At 34.6% G+C, this 13,539-nt stretch overlaps 1 protein-coding gene across 2 annotated transcripts in view; it reads left to right on the top strand.

The window, feature by feature from the left end:
* The window catches only part of SLC25A46 (solute carrier family 25 member 46), a 30,820-nt gene extending 21,966 nt beyond the window's left edge, over positions 1 to 8,854 (top strand). For both annotated transcript variants that reach the window (XM_033178953.1, XM_033178951.1), the window contains exons 7-8: positions 489 to 546; positions 4,931 to 8,854. In XM_033178953.1, coding sequence (XP_033034844.1) covers positions 489 to 546; positions 4,931 to 5,509 — 637 coding nt within the window. In that variant the 3' untranslated portion in view covers positions 5,510 to 8,854. The remainder of the gene's footprint in view (positions 1 to 488; positions 547 to 4,930) is intronic.
* Positions 8,855 to 13,539: the final 4,685 nt, after the last annotated feature.

The following is a 13,539-nucleotide window of genomic DNA, read 5'->3' as shown; positions in this document are numbered from 1 at the left end:
AACAACTTTGCAAAGCTGTATAATGTTGTTTTTTTAATAATAAAAGGGGACTTCATTCACCATTTGAAGACTGGCCTAACTCTGCTGGATGGGAAATCTGGGAATTGATATAAGAGGATAGTAACAGAAAAGTTTACTTGCTCAGATATCATTAAAAAGGCAAACTATGGAACGGATCCTTCATCCTAAATTTTAAGTTTTAGATTTATAGGCTGCATTAGCTATGTGTAGGTAGAAGTCCAATCTATTTTCATTGCAGGCTGTCCTTGTTTTGTCATTTGATTTTTTCATTTCTGTTGAATAAAGCATCCTATGTTACAGGTTTCTGAAGTTAGAATTTTTAGGCTATAGGTATTAATAGTTGAAAACGTTAAAAAGATTATTCTAGCTTGACTATAAATTATGTTGACATATTAAAGCAGATATTTAAAAAATTCGTATAAGCATCTTGTTTCAGTATACTGATAAATTTGTTTTAATTTCTATAGCCTAACTTACGTGGTGGCAATGCCTTTTTATTCAGCAAGTCTGATTGAAACAGTGCAGGTGAGCTTTTTTTTACTGTCATTCTTTTTATTTAAGAATAGTTTTTGGACTATTCAGTATATTGTATATATCTAATATTTCCGCAGAAAATTTTAAGACTATATCTAAAAATGTTATTTTATAAATATCAGTTATATTACACATTGCTTGTCTGTATATTTCCATTGCAATCTTAAGTCACACTGCTAGTTTTAATTATTTTTGTCCTTTCCGTAGGCAACTATACTCTTCATTTAGACATCTCAGAACACAGCCTATAACTTGCTCTGAAAACAAAGAATCTATAAACTTTTTAAGGCCCTTACATACAACTCAGATGGTTATGGCTTATAATTGGACAGTAAATTAAAAATTACCTGAGAATAAACATGTTGGATAATCATCCAAACAGGAAGCAGGTTGTCCCCACAGGTAGTTTACTGACAGGATTCTTTTTAAATATGCCTTTAAGTAACATTTGATACTATTGGGTGTGGTAAATACTACAAAGCTGAAGCAATTTTCTGCCAGCACTTTAAATTCTGTTTGCTTGTGTTACTATTTCTAACCACATGGTGGCGCTTCAAGTACATTTAATTTAATGTCTTACCCTCCTTCCCACACTTAAAACTGTAAGATGAAGGTAGTTTTTACTTCACCTGTATACAAAATCCCACTATTTTTACACATGTCTTCTATTTCCACATCAGATCCTCTAGCATATTCTTTTCTCTAGTATATGTGAGTGCCCTCTCTGTAGAAACTCCCACTGGATCAGCCTTTGCTCTTCTAATTACTCTTTTTACCTTGTTTCTTTTCTGGCTGTATCATTCATCTTTGATTTATTATTATTATTATTATTATTATTATTATTTCTGTTAGAACTAACTTCAGTTAACTGAAGTTAATGTCTTACGACCCAAATAATACTTTCCCTCCTTCCCCTTGCATTTGGCATTGTGTTAAATAAATGATACAATTTTTGTATGGTGCTATAGAATTTACAGAGTTGTCACTTGTATGAGATAGCCTCATTTTAAAGATAAGGGAAAAATGGCAGGAAAGTAATTATTTAAGGAAAAACAACTAAGCAGAATGATTTATTGGGGAAAACAACTTTTAGCTTGAGACAGACCCATTATCACATTTCTCTGCTTAAATTAGACCTGGGACTTTAGACAGATTTCTTACCTTTATAATTTTCTTATCCATAAATTGTGAATAGTATTTTAATAACTGAGGTGTGACATTGAATGAGTTATTTATGTAAGTGCCCGGCTCACTATGTGATAGGGTTTGTTCTGTGTATGTGTTTTTTTTAACCCAGTATTTACCTCTTGTTTCCTGCTTCAGGTTCCACCTGCTAACGCCTTATGATTTATTTTGTCTGCTTTTCTAGAACTCTTTTTTCTTCAGATTTCGCTCTCTTGAACATCTTTTTTCAATAACCCCTTTGCCATCTCTTCTGTTATACCTTAAGGCTCAATTCTTGACCCTCTGTTTTTTTATCCTATACTCATTATTCTGAAAGAGCTAATTTATTCACAGGAATCACTTTAGTTCTAATCTTATGTGAGTTAAATCTTCAGACTCGACTTATAAAAATAATCTCATCTGTCCCTCTAAAAATTAACTTCCTTTAGAACCTCTTCTCCCTGGCAATATATTAATGATACTATTGTTATCTTCACACTAAAGACTCAAAACTTTAGTTTTTATTTTAGGAAAGATTTTATTTTTACATTTCTTTCATTCTTCATAATTACCCAGTCATCATGAACTTTGTAGTGATCTATTTCTTCATTAAGAATCCTTGAGGCCCAGGTGGGTGGATCATGAGGTCAGGAGTTCGAGACCAGCCTGGCCAACAAAGTGAAATCCCATCTGTACTAAAAATACAAAAATTAGCCGGGCATGGTGGTAGGCGCCTGTTGTCCCAGCTATCCGGGAGGCTGAGGTGGAAGAATAGCTTGAACCTGGGAGGCAGAGGTTTCAGTGAGCCGAAATCACGCCACTGTACTCTAGCCTGGGTGACAGAGTGAGGCTCTGTCTTAAAAAAAAAAAAAATCCTTATACTAGTCCCCGCATTTTAAAAGTCAATTCTGTGTACTCATACAAGATTGTTTTTAAGTTGCAATGCTTATATATCCTTTTACTGATTAAGGATTCATATTGACTCATATTCCCTAAAATCAACTTCAGACTTATTATAGTTTTAAATAAAGGTTTTAATTACATCACTTTACCTTTCAGATTATCTTCCTTAACTGCTAAACTTTAAAGGAAAAAAAAATTCATCAACTATTTATTGAGTACTTGCCTGTGTCACGTACTGTGATAGACCCTGGGGATACAACAGCAAACAAAAACAAATTGCTCTGCTCTCATAGCACTTATATTCTTATGGGGAAAGTAGACATAAACAACTAAATATAAGGTATATTTCATGGTGATTAACTGCTAAAGAGAGCAAAAATAAAGCAAGGAAGGCAAATAGGATGTGTAATGGGTGGGGAGGGGGGCAGTTAATATTTTTTAAGAAGATAAGTAAAGGCCTCCCTGAGAAGGTGACATTTGTGTAAAGATCAACATGGATATTTGTGAGAATATTCTAAGGGAAGGCAAGTGCAAATGCCCTTACATGGGACTGTGTCATGTGTGTTGTGTCATACATGCTTGAGAAGTAGGAAGGATGCCGATATGGTTGGTGCTAAGCACAAAATAAGCAAATGTTGAGTATTATTTAGAGGGAAAGCAAGTGCAAAAACTGTTAAGTGGGACTGTGTCATGTGTGTTGTATCTTGCATGCTTGAGAAGTAGAAAGGAAGCTGTTATAGTTGGTGCTAACTAAGCAAGGGGGGAATACAGGAGATGAGGCCTGAGTGGTAAGAGAGGACCAGATTATATAGGACATGGTAAATCATTGTAATAATTGGGCTTTTGTTTGGGAAGGATGGAAAGTCTTTGATAGGTTTGAGCAGAACGGTGGTGTGATCTGACTTACATCTTTATTAGGATCTCTTTGACTGTTGTATTAAAAATAAACGAGCGGGAAGGAGGTCAGGGTCAGAAGTAGGAAGATGGATTAGAAGGCTAGGCAAGCTCATTGTAGTCTCATAGTTTTAAATATCATCTATTTACTAAAGACACCTACATTTATAATACAGCTTCTCCACTCACAATGGGATTACATCCCAATAAACCTGTCATAAATTCGAAAAATCGTAAGTTGAGATATCGTCCAAACCATCTGTAGGTCCATTGTGTACCTTTTTCCTGTAATTTCTATTTTGAACTCCATTTGGAGTTAATTGACTTAACATTTCTGAACTCTTGATCTTCACCAGATTGCTACTCTGGCAGTTTTTCAACTCAATAAAAGGCAATGCTATTCCCCCCAGTTCCTCTGTACAACAACCTTGGGGTTATCCTTGACCCTTCTCTTGCATACCCCAAATGCAATTCACCAGTAATTCCCATAGACTTTGATTTTAGGACAAAAGCACAATTGAACCACTTTACTTCTGCTGCCACCTTCTAGTCCAAGCCACCATCATCCCTTTACTGGATGATTCCAGTAACTTTTGAACTGGCTTTTCAACTGATCTTGTCCTCCTTTGCACAACAGCTAGTATTCTTTTAAAATATAAATTATGTCATGTCCATCTTCTGCTTAAAATCAACCAGTTATTTCCCATGTGACTAGAAGCCAAAGTCTACAGAGCAGTCTATAAGGCATGATATAGCCCCTGGCTACCTTATAAATTTCATCTGCTACTTTTCTGCAGTCATTGCTGTAGCCAAAGTGCCTTTTAGCAAGTTCTTTTCTGTCTGTCTATACCTTGGTAATCCATATCAAACCTTCTTATTCATATCCCCAAAATTCTACAAAAGCAGACATTGCAGGTGATAATGAGACTAACATTTATTGAGTGACTCCTGAGTGCCAAGCCTTTTTTCGTTGGATATTCACAACAACCCTGTGCATGAAAAGTAGATAATGGTTATTTCCATTTTTGTAGAATGGGAAACTCTGCTTAGGAGAAGTTAAGTAACTTGACAATGGTTGCATAGTCAGTAAGTAATGGAGGCAGGTTTTAAACATGTTTAAGAACTATAAGCACCATATTGTCTCCTTAAGCATTACATAGTTATTGCCTTTCCACACTTACATATCTCCCTAGTCTCCCTACCCCAATAAGATTAGCTCCCAACTTCACTGATAGCAATTTTATGAGATTTTATTTGAAAAAAATCTGATGCCTAGATAACAGTTAAAGTCTGCAAATCATGGATGTTTCCCTCTTCAGTCACTACGTTAGGATTTAAAAGGAACCTAGAAAGAGTCCTTTTTCTGTGTCAAAATAAGCAAATGTTAAGTTTTACTTATTCATTTTTATTTCAGAGTGAGATAATTCGAGATAATACTGGCATTTTGGAATGTGTTAAAGAAGGAATTGGAAGAGTGATAGGCATGGGAGTGCCTCACAGCAAACGACTTCTTCCGCTTCTTTCCTTGATCTTCCCTACGGTGCTTCATGGAGTTCTTCATTACATCATCAGCTCAGTTATTCAGAAATTTGTCCTACTAATTCTAAAAAGAAAGACTTACAATAGCCACCTAGCTGAGAGCACTAGCCCTGTGCAGAGTATGTTGGATGCTTATTTTCCAGAACTTATTGCTAACTTTGCTGCCAGTCTTTGTTCTGACGTTATACTTTACCCATTGGAAACAGTTTTGCACCGCCTTCACATTCAAGGAACACGCACAATAATTGACAATACAGACCTTGGCTATGAAGTGCTTCCAATTAATACACAGTATGAGGGAATGAGAGACTGTATCAATACCATAAGGCAGGAGGAAGGAGTGTTTGGTTTTTATAAAGGGTTTGGTGCTGTTATAATACAGTACACACTGCATGCAGCTGTTTTACAGATTACCAAAATTATTTACGCTACACTTCTTCAAAATAACATTTGAGATTTAGGTTCCCTCACTGAGTAGTCTGGAAGATATAATCTGGATAATTTGCTATAAAGTTATGAGGGATAAAAGTGAAATACTGGGGAAGAAAATGGATTGGAAAGTACAATTGGTACAAAAGCCCATGCTGATTATCTTGACTTTGTTTTTTAAGGCATAGGTACATATTTTGGATCAAAACTCTTCCAAATTTGAAAACTCAATAAAAATAACACTTATTGAATTCTAGTTAGTGTAGCACTCATGGTGAAGTAAACATGATCCTAGGCAGAAGCAAAATTTTATTATAAAATCTAAAAACTTTATAGAGTTGAATCTATTTCATCTGACTTAAATATTCATTAAATGTTTATTTTACCTTCTAGATTGATGTTGGTATAGTATCCTTAATACAGTGTAGTGTGTTAATGTCCTTAATACAATTGGGAGGTTTTTACCTTTAAGCAAATAAATGACATCATTATTGAAAAAGACTTAAGGGATGATTAGATTTGGCAATCTGTAAGCAGGAGTAAAAAGGTTTTAAATTGCATTGTCCCTATATAACTATCTTAATGGCTATATATATTTATTTTATAAAGCCATTTATGTACACACATGTAACTTGGAATTTCCTTCATCCCTACACGTTTTCTACACTTACATCACCTTATTGCATAAAACGAAGTCATGCACTTTCTACTTGAACATCAAAATATCAAAAGCCAAGGTACCCAAAAGATGCAAGTCAGAGACAACATCCTTGTCCACATCCAAACCCAGTGTTTCAGTGCTAGCAACTTAATTTATCATACATTTATAGAGTTTGATTTGCTTTGCTACTTGTGTGAATCATCGGACTGTTTTTAGAGCCACTCTTAAGAGAGAATATAAAAAATCATGACAATTACTACTGTTTCCACATTTACAAATTGTGTACTTAAATGAACCTCATTTACCTTTTATGTCTGAATGGCTTGTCTGAGAGGAAACAAAATTAAAATTCATCTGGGAATTTGTGCCTCTTGTCTACTATATAGTCATCACTAGATAATGCCTTCCGTTTTTATTTTCTTTCAGTTTTTGCTTTAAATTTTGTTTTCCAAAATAGATGTACATGGAGGGAAAAGCAATTATTCTTATCACCTTTTATTTAAACTTCTTTAGGTGAATACTGAAGAAAAATCCAAACCTTAAAGGAAATATGCCCTTGTGTTTTATGGGTGGGGAAAAAGTACATTTCAACATATAATAAGCAAAAAAAAAATTAATCAGTTTAATAAAAACATTTTGTCTGTTCCTAAATGTAATTTGGTGGGTTAAGCACTTTGTATAGTAAAATGACATGTGTTTGCTGTATCGTTAGACATTTTAAAGTTTTATTTCTTCACATGGATAATCACAGTTGTATCACGAACCATTTAGCTCTCTGAAGCACCGTGACTTTGCACTGATATTGTCCAACCAAAAATGCATAGTAACTGAAATTTTACTTGCTAAATGTCACAGAAATGGTTACTTTTTGCAAATAGTAGTGTTGGAATAAAAAAGTGATATCCAAAAAGTGTAAAAACAGTAATAGGTAGCAAATCTCTCCTATGTATGTGTGTATAGTTACTCAAACACCTACATTTTCCATTTTTAAATTCACCGAGAGGGGGGAAATAAACACCACTGATCACATTTTATATTTTATGATGAATATTTTAGATTAAGGTTTACTTTGTCCAACCAATAGCATTTAAATTGCTTTCAATTAATATAGTTTCAGATAAGAGTAAACCAGAAAATTTCAAGTTTGAAAAATTTCTAGAAAAGAATCTGAATAGAATCAAGTATTTACTAATGAAAATCCATAGGATCCTTTATTTAGCTAAAAATTAAATATTTCAGGATATTTGTTGAAAGTTAGCTGAAAATAGTTACATAAATTCATTTTATTGTGGAATAATTATCAGACCGATAGGCTGAACCACACACAAGTAAGGTTGATCTTATTTCCCTTTTTGGAGAAAGGGAATACAAATTAACATTAAAATTGAAACATAGGAAGTAAAATATGAATAATTTTTTACTACCATTCCAAATTAGTTGAAACAAAATCTTGAACGGTCAAGCACTTAAATTTAAGCTAGCCAAATATGTTGCACTGAATTTTGAAAAGAGTGACTGAGATAACCATAAGATACACTCTTTCCCTTTTTAAAATTGTTATTTTTCTTTAACATAGGTGCCAAATCACATATCCATGGGCTACACTTCTTAAGATAATAACAGCTCAAAATAATATTTTTTAATTCAATAGAACTAACAGCATTATGAAAAAGATTCTATTAAATGTTCCACAGGCCCATTGGTCCTCATATAAGCCAGATTTTGGCCACTGAGCTTGTGATACACTTGCCTTACATTGTAGGGTTTCTTAATTTGAGTCAAGTATACTGAAAGCAATTAAAAACTGGTAAATATTAATTTACTGTGTAAAGTGAACTTGTGAATTAACTTACTAAATACATGTATGTAGACCTTCCTGAAATGCCATTCTCAATTTTATTTTGTGGGCTCTTAAAAAAATTATCTGGGTTAATAAGGTTATCTATTAAAGCCTCCAGAATCTCAGCACGAGATGTTATAAATATGAAATAGTAGAAACAAGCTAACTGGAAAATGGGTATTTGATACCTCAGCTGGTGTTTTCAGAAACATACAGAACTGGAGAGGTGAGAACTTGCTTACTTTGGCAGATGTACCTGACTACTCACAACTGTCTTTTTAGCAGCAGCTTTGTTAAAACTGCACAAAGCATTCACTTTATTGAGTACAAATGCTGTAGTGTTTCTACCTAAGTATTAGTATATCTGTTCATGAAATGAAAAAAAAAAAATGATGCTTTATATTTGTTGTATGAACTGAGGTTGTGGAGGATGTTTGTCCACTGATCTTTTGAAACAGAAAAGACTACTTTGTCAGCTTCTAATAAGGTAGCCAGGTTTGAATTATTTTCAAACTTTATATAAGCAAATAAAATCTGTTGGTAACAATTCACATTGCACTAGAATTTGAATGATACCGTTGTTGGCATTTCTGTTTCTCTTTCAAGTAGTTGTAAATAATCTCTTTTTCTCATATAAACTAAATGTGTAATGTCTTACTCTTGAGTCATTTAGTATCAGTGATAATGGTACCAAGTTGTATAGCGGGGTAACAAAATCATGATTTGACAATTAAATTTACATATTGCCTCACCTAGAGATGTTTTGTCTGTACGACTTTTTCTTTTTTTTTAAGTTTGTCTTACTGTTACTTTAAGTGTTTTGGGTAAATTGTGTAATATGAAAAGTTCAATAAAATGTTGAAATAAAACCAATGTTTTTCTCCTACTGATGTGAGAGAACTATTCAGGCTAGTGGTTAGAGATGAATTATATTTTTTTAGGTAGAAATGAAGATCAACAAAAATACGTGAAGTCCAACTTTTTGCACACTTTTTAAAAATCTCTATAGCCTCCTCACAACATCCCTATGATAGTTTTGGAGTTGTGCTGTTTGATTAAGAATGAAATAGATACAGAGAGGATGTGATTTGTCCTGCATTTTGCAACCAGGAGAGTAACAACAGAAAAATGACAAGTAGGCAGCTCGAGACTCCCATCCCTCCATGGAAAGAGAAGAAAACAACCAGAAACTGTCAGAACCAACTTTGTCAGACTCTGGAAAACAGTCGAAAATTTACAGCAACCATGTGAATGTTATATCAAGAAAAAGGCAACTTATTGGTAGGAAAGCTTTGTGGCTTTGACTTACATTGGCTCCCGTCTTTTCTGGATCTGTGGCATGGCGGTCTCAAAAACGGCAGCTTGGGTGCCCAGTGTGGGACCTGACTCTTGGGTCTAGAAAGAATAGAACAGACATAACTTTCTAGAAGGTAGTAAAATGACATATTTATAATGCTGGAAATAAGTAATTTCTTTAAAAGGTTAAATAATTTTATATCTAGCAAAACTACCCATCAAGAATGAAGGCGAAATTAAGACATTCCCAGATAAACAAAACCTAATGAAGTTTGTTATTATAGAACTTTCTTACAAGAAATAAAGGAAGTACATCAGGCTGCAAAGAAAAGACAATAGACAGTAACTTGAAGTCATATAAAGAAATAACACAGGTAAATGTGATTATATAAGTATATAATCACATTATATAAGTATAAAAGCCAGTATTACTGTACTTTTAGTTTGTAACTCCTCTCTTTCCTGTATAATTAAAAAGGCAAGTGCATAAAAGTAGAATATATTTTAATACACAATATATAAAAATATAATCTATGACAAGAACAATATAAAGTGAGAGAGATGGAGATATATAGGAGCAGAGTGTTTGTATACTATTGAAATTAAGTTGATATTCACCTTGGTTGTTACATGTTTAAGATGTTGTAGCCCTTGTAGGACCAAGAAAATGACTTTAAAAACATACAGAAAAGGGAAGAAGGAAAACAAAATGGTACACTACTAGGGAGGCTGAGGCAGGAGAATCACTTGAACCCGGGAGGCAGAGGTTGCAGTGAGCCAAGAATGCGCTATTGCACTCCAGCCTGGGCAACAAGAGCAAAACTCTGTCTCAAAAAAAAAAAAAAAAAAAAAAGTTACACTACCAAACAAATCAGTTAATACCAAAAAAGACAGTGATACAGAAATTGAGAAATAAAAAGCATAGAGACAAACAAAATAGCTAAATGGCAAAAGTCTATCATCTGTACTTCAAATAAAAGGCAATAAGTGGCAAAATTGATTTTTTAAATGAGGTATCTGTGCAATGTCTACAAGAGACTCATTTTATAAATAAAGACACAAGGAGTTTGAAAAAAAAAGAAAAGGACTTTCTATGTAAATTACAAGAACGGGGTGGCTATATCATCAAAGACAATAGATTTTAAGCCAAAGTGGTTACAAGAGACAAGGACATACAACAGAAGGGCTAGGGGCACCATGTTCTCACTGAATTGCTTCTTAGCTTAATCTTTACTGGAGCCTACAATGGAAGGCTTCTGAGAGTTTTTGTTAGGTCTTTCCACAGTCCTCTGCATTCCTTTTCCTTCTCCAAGTTGGTAAAAACCTGTCTCAATTTTTTGTAATATGGGGACCTTGTAGTTTGTGAGCATCTCTCAAGCTCTCTAAATTTTACACCAGAGATCATGTTTTTTCCCCCACTTCCACTATGCATACATAGATATAGATAAATAAATTACACGGACATTATAAATGTGGAATACATGAATCAACCATAAAATTGTGCACTCATTTTTGTCTACATATTTTCAAATGTGTTCCCTTTTAGCTAAGGATTTCAGCACTGTCAAGTGTCAAATGACCTTTAGAAGTCATGTCCCATTAAACCTCTCATTTCATAATTGTGTAAACTGAATCCTAGAGATGTTTGGTGAGTTTACTAAGGTCACAGAATAACAGAGCTGCTACTGCAACCCAGTTCTTCCCACTCCCAGACTAGTCTTTTTCCCCATTACATCACCCTGCCTTTTCTCTTTCATTTATCACTGAGTCTCTCCTTTCTATACATATCTATACATAGAAACACCTGAAACTCTGAACTCTGTGGCACTTGATAAACTCTATTTCAAAAAACCAAAAACTATTTATACTTTCCTTATCTCACTTGCTACTTTGTTTTCATTCCATCTTTTGTCTTGTTCACTGGCTTCAGTTTTCAATTGTCCTTAGCATTTTCCAAACTCTGTTCTGAGTCTTTACTATTTTGTACCTAGAACATGTCTTCCCACTATGTACTACTTCAGTTGACTCCCCGATATGTGTCTTCAGTCTTGATATCACCTCTAAGCTCCAGACTCATATCCCTATTTCATTTGCATTGGTACTGTGTTCCCCACTGCTGCCTCAAATTCAATGTATTAAAAGCTAAGTTTATTATTTTTCTTGTAAACTAGTTCTTCCTTTCCTATAGTGTCATAATTTTCCAATCATATACAATCAAAATTTGAAATCATCTTCATTTTCTCCCCAGATCTTTCATAGTCAATTATCTAAGTCCTATTATAAAAGAAGACCATGCCTTTGGAGCCTGGAAAACCTGGCTTCGAATTCTGGTTACATGCCACACTAATGAGAGCTCTGATACTCATTTTTCTCATCTGTAAAATGAGGATAAAGCCTTCTTCACTGAAGGTTACATGAGAGTGTCTTTTAAAAACCTGCAGGCCGGGCGCGGTGGCTCAAGCCTGTAATCCCAGCACTTTGGGAGGCTGAGACGGGCGGATCACGAGGTCAGGAGATCGAGACCATCCTGGCTAACACGGTGAAACCCCGTCTCTACTAAAAAAATACAAAATTAGCCGGGCGAGATGGCGGGCGCCTGTAGTCCCAGCTACTCGGGAGGCTGAGGCGAGAGAATGGCGTAAACCCGGGAGGCGGAGCTTGCAGTGAGCTGAGATCTGGCCACTGCACTCCAGCCTGGGCGACAGAGCGAGACTCCGTCTCAAAAAAAAAAACAAAAAACAAAAAAACAAAAAAAAAACCTGCAATACTGAAAATGTTCACTTTTCCAATGTCCTTTCTACCATAAGTTGTTATTATCTCACATGTAAGTAATAGGTCTTCCCTACAGCCTTACCTTTTAATAATTCTACACTACAGTAATATTATTCTTTTTAATTATCATTTAATTAGCATTGCTTCCCTGCTCAGTTACTTTCAGTGACCACCCAATGCCCATAAAATAGTTGTTAAGTTCATAATATCCCTCCAGGCTCTGAATGCCTTCCTCAAGTCTTGCTGTCTCTTCCCAGCCTTTCTCTGACTACTCTCACTGCCGCCCTACATAAGCAGTGGCTAGTGCTGCTACATCAGTACTTATACCACTCCTATTCCTACCTTTACATCTTTGTCAAAATTCTGCTCCTACCCATAATGTATCCTCTCATCTTACCTATACAAGTCCTAACCATCTTTGGGGTTTGCAACTCAAATCTTAAGTCACTCAAACAGCAAATGTTCGTTGAGCACTTTTTATATCCTAAACACCCTGATGAAATAGCAGGAGGGAGCTATCAATAAGACACCATCATATGCACAAAGGGCTTTTAGCCAAGCTTTCCCAGGCTGCTTCTATTCACATCGATATTTTCTTCTTCAAAGTCTTATTGATCACATCTGTTGGCAAGTATCATGGATTCTTATTTAACAACTATGTTTATTATTGTTTCAACAAGACTGTAATCTCCAACATAATGATGGCTAGATTTTATGGAATGTCAGATGTGTGCCAAACACTGTACTAAATGCTTTACAAATATTGTAAGTATTATGTCATTTAATCCTCACTGGGACCCCATGAGGTAGACATTATTATTTTATATATTATTACATGTAAATATAACTTAATGATATATATAACTTAAAAATATAACAATATTATAACAACAATTTACCACCCCATCTCACTCCAGCATTTAGCACATTTCTTGGTAGATATAAATATTCAAAAGTACAAACTGAATTTATTTACTACAAGCAAGAGTAGATTATAATTTTACAGTGTAGAAGAGGTCCTTTTGATAATCATATTCTCATATTTATCAAATGAGTTCAGAACTTCTAGAATTGTCAGCCTGAAATTTAACCTGAAGCTAGGAACCATCCAGAGATCTGTCTCGACTGATGGCTGACAGTCTCAAAATAAACCTACATTTGTAAGACTATTCAGAGAATCTCTCTGCCTCCAAGTCAGATTTTACTGGAATCTGATTGAAATTATTTTAAAACAAATGTATAAAGTGTATTAAGCAAACTCTATTTTTGGCTGCTGTAAAATCTAATTTATCTGATCTAACCTGTTGATAAAGGGAAATTTTCCATGTCTCCCTCCAACACACAGTGCCCAGGGAAAATATGTTTGAAACAGTGATTTCTTTAATTACTGGTTTAGTGACAAGATTTCTGTATCCAACAATGGAAACATAGGGCCCAGGTGCATTTTATTTTCTTAAAAAGGCTTATGATGTGCTGCAACTAGTGA

This window comes from Trachypithecus francoisi, unplaced genomic scaffold, assembly GCF_009764315.1.
Source record: "Trachypithecus francoisi isolate TF-2019V2 unplaced genomic scaffold, Tfra_2.0 Lachesis_group2, whole genome shotgun sequence".
Classification (NCBI taxonomy): domain Eukaryota; kingdom Metazoa; phylum Chordata; class Mammalia; order Primates; family Cercopithecidae; genus Trachypithecus; species Trachypithecus francoisi.
The sequence above is the reverse complement of the archived record's forward strand: the minus strand, read 5'-3'. Positions and strand labels throughout refer to the sequence as shown.